The sequence below is a fragment of the Brassica oleracea genome, chromosome C3 (assembly GCF_000695525.1).
Source record: "Brassica oleracea var. oleracea cultivar TO1000 chromosome C3, BOL, whole genome shotgun sequence".
Classification (NCBI taxonomy): Eukaryota; Viridiplantae; Streptophyta; class Magnoliopsida; order Brassicales; family Brassicaceae; genus Brassica; species Brassica oleracea.
In genome coordinates this window covers 40,015,133-40,018,681 of record NC_027750.1, presented here as the reverse complement: position 1 = coordinate 40,018,681, position 3,549 = coordinate 40,015,133, and the positions used below count along the sequence as shown (strand labels likewise).

General features: G+C 38.0%; 1 protein-coding gene across 2 annotated transcripts; it reads left to right on the top strand.

Moving 5' to 3' along the window:
• On the top strand, positions 1 to 2,861 carry LOC106328156 (protein INVOLVED IN DE NOVO 2-like). Of its 2 annotated transcripts, none has more exons than XM_013766538.1 (7): positions 1 to 135; positions 396 to 786; positions 864 to 1,588; positions 1,662 to 1,751; positions 1,835 to 2,122; positions 2,210 to 2,419; positions 2,502 to 2,861. In XM_013766538.1, exons 2-7 carry the CDS (start codon positions 396 to 398, stop codon positions 2,724 to 2,726), a joined length of 1,929 nt encoding a protein of 642 aa, XP_013621992.1. In that variant the 5' UTR covers positions 1 to 135; the 3' UTR covers positions 2,727 to 2,861. The 2 variants fall into 2 exon arrangements, with proteins under 2 accessions (XP_013621992.1, XP_013621993.1); XM_013766539.1 differs by having other exon boundaries at positions 11 to 135; positions 375 to 786.
• Positions 2,862 to 3,549: the final 688 nt, after the last annotated feature.

Genomic DNA, 3,549 nt, shown 5'->3' with positions numbered 1-3,549 from the left:
AAATGACAAAATCACTTGAAGAAAGGGTAAATAGGAGAGAAGAACAGAGAGAGAGAGCTTCTTCTTGAATCTTGACGACACTGAGTACCAATCGCCCGCTTTGCCATCGTCAATCGTCATCTTCTTCTTCCCTCGGTAAGTTCATTTTTTCTTATTTCTTTAATCTGCATTCTTCGGAGAAACTAGGAACAGAACATAAACTGATGTGAAGACCGATCTCATCTGAATTCGAACTCGCTGTCCAAATTTCCTAAATTTTAAGCATCCGAAGCTCCTTGATTACCAAAAAATCTTCATAATCTCTTTTAAAAAATAAACATGCAATTGACATAATGCTTTGTTTAAGAATGAAAAAGGAATAACGTTTTGATCAGTTTTATTTTTGGAACAACAAGATGGGTAGCACGGTGGTTTTAAGCTCAGACGAAGAAGATTCAGACATGAGCGAATCTGAAATGGAAGAGCATGCAGACAAAATCTACCTAACTCTTAAAAGCGGAAAGCTGAAAGTGAAACTCTCTCCACAAGCTTTCACGTGTCCTTACTGTCCAAACAAGAAGAAACCAAGTTTCCAGTTCAAAGATCTCCTCCAACATGCTTCCGGAGTTGGTAACAGCAACTCAGAGAAAAGAACCTCAAAGGAGAAAGCTAGCCACCTTGCTCTTGTCAAGTACCTCCAAGAAGATCTTGCTGACTCAGAAGCTGAGCCTTCATCTAAGCGCCAAAAAACCGGAGACCCAATTCAAGATTGTGACCAGGACGAGAAGCTTGTGTGTCCTTGGAAAGGTATCATAAAGAAACTCACTCTGCATCCACAAAGATTGTTATTCTATTGATTGCGTTTGTGTCTATCACAATCACAGGTGTTGTGGTTAACATACCAACAAGAAAGACACAAGACGGTCGATCGGCGGGTGAGAGCGGGTCCAAGCTTAGAGATGAGTACATTCAAAGAGGGTTTAACCCTACTAGGGTTCGTCCTTTATGGAATCACTGGGGGTTTTCAGGAACTGCTATTGTGGATTTCAACAGAGATTGGAACGGACTGCACAACGCTCTTCTGTTTGACAAGGCTTATCAAGTAGATGGTCATGGGAAAAAGGACTGGTTGAAGAAAGATGGGCCTCCTAAGACAGGGCTTTACGCGTGGATAGCTCGTGCTGATGATTACAACGGAAGTACTCTCATAGGAGAAGACTTGAGGAAGAAGGGTGATCTCAAGACTATAGCTGAGGTTACGGAAGAGGAGGCGAGGAAACAGCAGAAGCTTGTGCAGAATCTGACGCAGCTTGTGGAGGATAAGAAGAAAGGGGTGAAGGAGTTTGAGGAGCTGTGTTCAGTGAAGTCTAGGGAACTTAAAGAGAGGTTGGAAGAGAAGGAGAAGAGTTTGCAAAAGCATAACAGAGAGCTGAATGCTATACAGGAGAGAACAATGGGTCATGTTAACAAGATCTTTGCTGATCATGAGAGGTTGAAGATGAAGCTGGAGTTGGAGAAGAAGAAACTTGAACTCAAGGGTATTGAGTTGGCTAAGCGGGAAGCACACAATGAAACCGAGAGAAAGAATCTCTCTGAAGATCTACAACAGGTGTTCATCTACTCTCTTATTCAAATATACGTTAGGCTTAAAACTGAATAGTTTTCGTCTTTGTTGTTATCAGAATGCCTCCAAGAATAGCTCTCTTGAACTAGCTTCCATGGAACAACAAAAGGCGGATGAAGAAGTTAAAAAGCTGGCTGAATATCAAAGGGTTTAGTGTCTTTCCGCTTCTTATTCTCCCTTAACAAAGGCTTTATTGTTCATTAGTACTTGTGTGATGTTGTAAACTCTCAGAGGCAAAAGGAGGAGCTCCATGAGAAAATCATAAGACTAGAAAGACAAAGAGATCAGAAACAAGCCATCGAGCTAGAGATCGAGCAGTTGAAAGGAGAGCTAAACGTGAAGAAGCACATGGGATCAGACGGCGACGCTGAGATTGTGAAAGAAGTGGAAGAAATCTATAAAGGTTTAACCGAGAAAGAAGAAGAACTCGCAGACCTCGACAAGTTTAACCAAACGCTTATACTCAGAGAGCGCAGAACCAACGATGAGCTTCAAGAAGCTCGTAAAGAATTGGTTAACGTACGTATCAAAGGTGTTATTTTCTTCTTCTTTTTTTCATTCAAATCTTTTGGGTTTTTAACTACTTTTCACTGCATTATCTTGTAGATTATGAAAGAGTGGAAGTTAAGTATCGGTGTGAAGAGAATGGGAGAGCTGGTGACGAAACCGTTCATGGATGCACTGCAGCAGAAGTATTGTCAGCAAGACGTGGAGGACAGAGCTATTGACGTTCTCCAGCTCTGGGAAGACTATCTCAAAGACCCTGATTGGCATCCATTTAAACGTATCAAGCTCGAAAATCAAGAAAGAGAAGTGGTAAGAAGACCAAATGGTTTTTACTGCTTTTGGTTAATGTTGTATCCTTTCTCTCTGAAAGATGAAAGCTTTTTTTTTATAGGAAGTAATAGATGAGAGAGATGAAAAGCTGAGGGAGCTAAAGGAAGATTTAGGAGATGGTCCTTATAATGCGGTAACGAGAGCATTGTTGGAGATAAACGAGTATAACCCAAGTGGAAGGTACATTACAACAGAGCTGTGGAACTTAAAAGAAGACAGGAAGGCTACACTTGAAGAAGGTGTCACTTGTTTGCTTGATCAATGGGACAAGTCGAAACGCCGCTGATGCGGTTTTGTAGTTTCGGACAAATGTCTTTGAAAAGGAACTTTGGCGGATAATGTTTTCTTTTTCCTCTTCTTTATCAGAACTTACTAGTGGATAATGGACACAGCTTTGATGTATCATATTATTGTTGTAATATAATTAAGCTGTAGAACTTCCAAGTTAACTTTCATATCTTTATCATGTAATCCGGAATTTCTAAAATATAGCGGGAAATATATAACTATTGACATTTAACAGATCCAGATAAACTTTTAATTGGAGGCAGTATCATGAACTTTAGATATATCGGGAGCAATTTTATGAGATTTGAAATTTTTGCTTAAAGTGTTGACGACTAAGCAAATTGGGAAATGTATTCTATCAATACTATTAAATTAGAAACATTATTGATATATGTTAAGTCCAACTATTTTTATAACTCCATCTAAATTATTATACATAACTAACTATGCATGTTTCAATATATATTTTGTAATCATTCTTCAGTTCCAAAATAATCAGGCCCACTACTTTTTACGGCTTTTTTTTAACGACCTATACATCAAAAACTGTATGTACCTTATATTTTTGCATAGGTCCATTTTCTTTTTACAAAATCTATGTATCCTTATATAATAATACATATAAAACAAATGTATAATGATATGTCTATTGCTTCCGACGAGCAAAAAACATATCTATTTCATTTAACTGTTTTTTCACAGAAACCCAGTTCTAATTACAACTTATATATTTGTTCAATTTTGATATTGTTCAATAAAGTTGTCAAAAATTATATTAGATTACTATTAAACACACATATAATTACAAAAAGCACAAATAT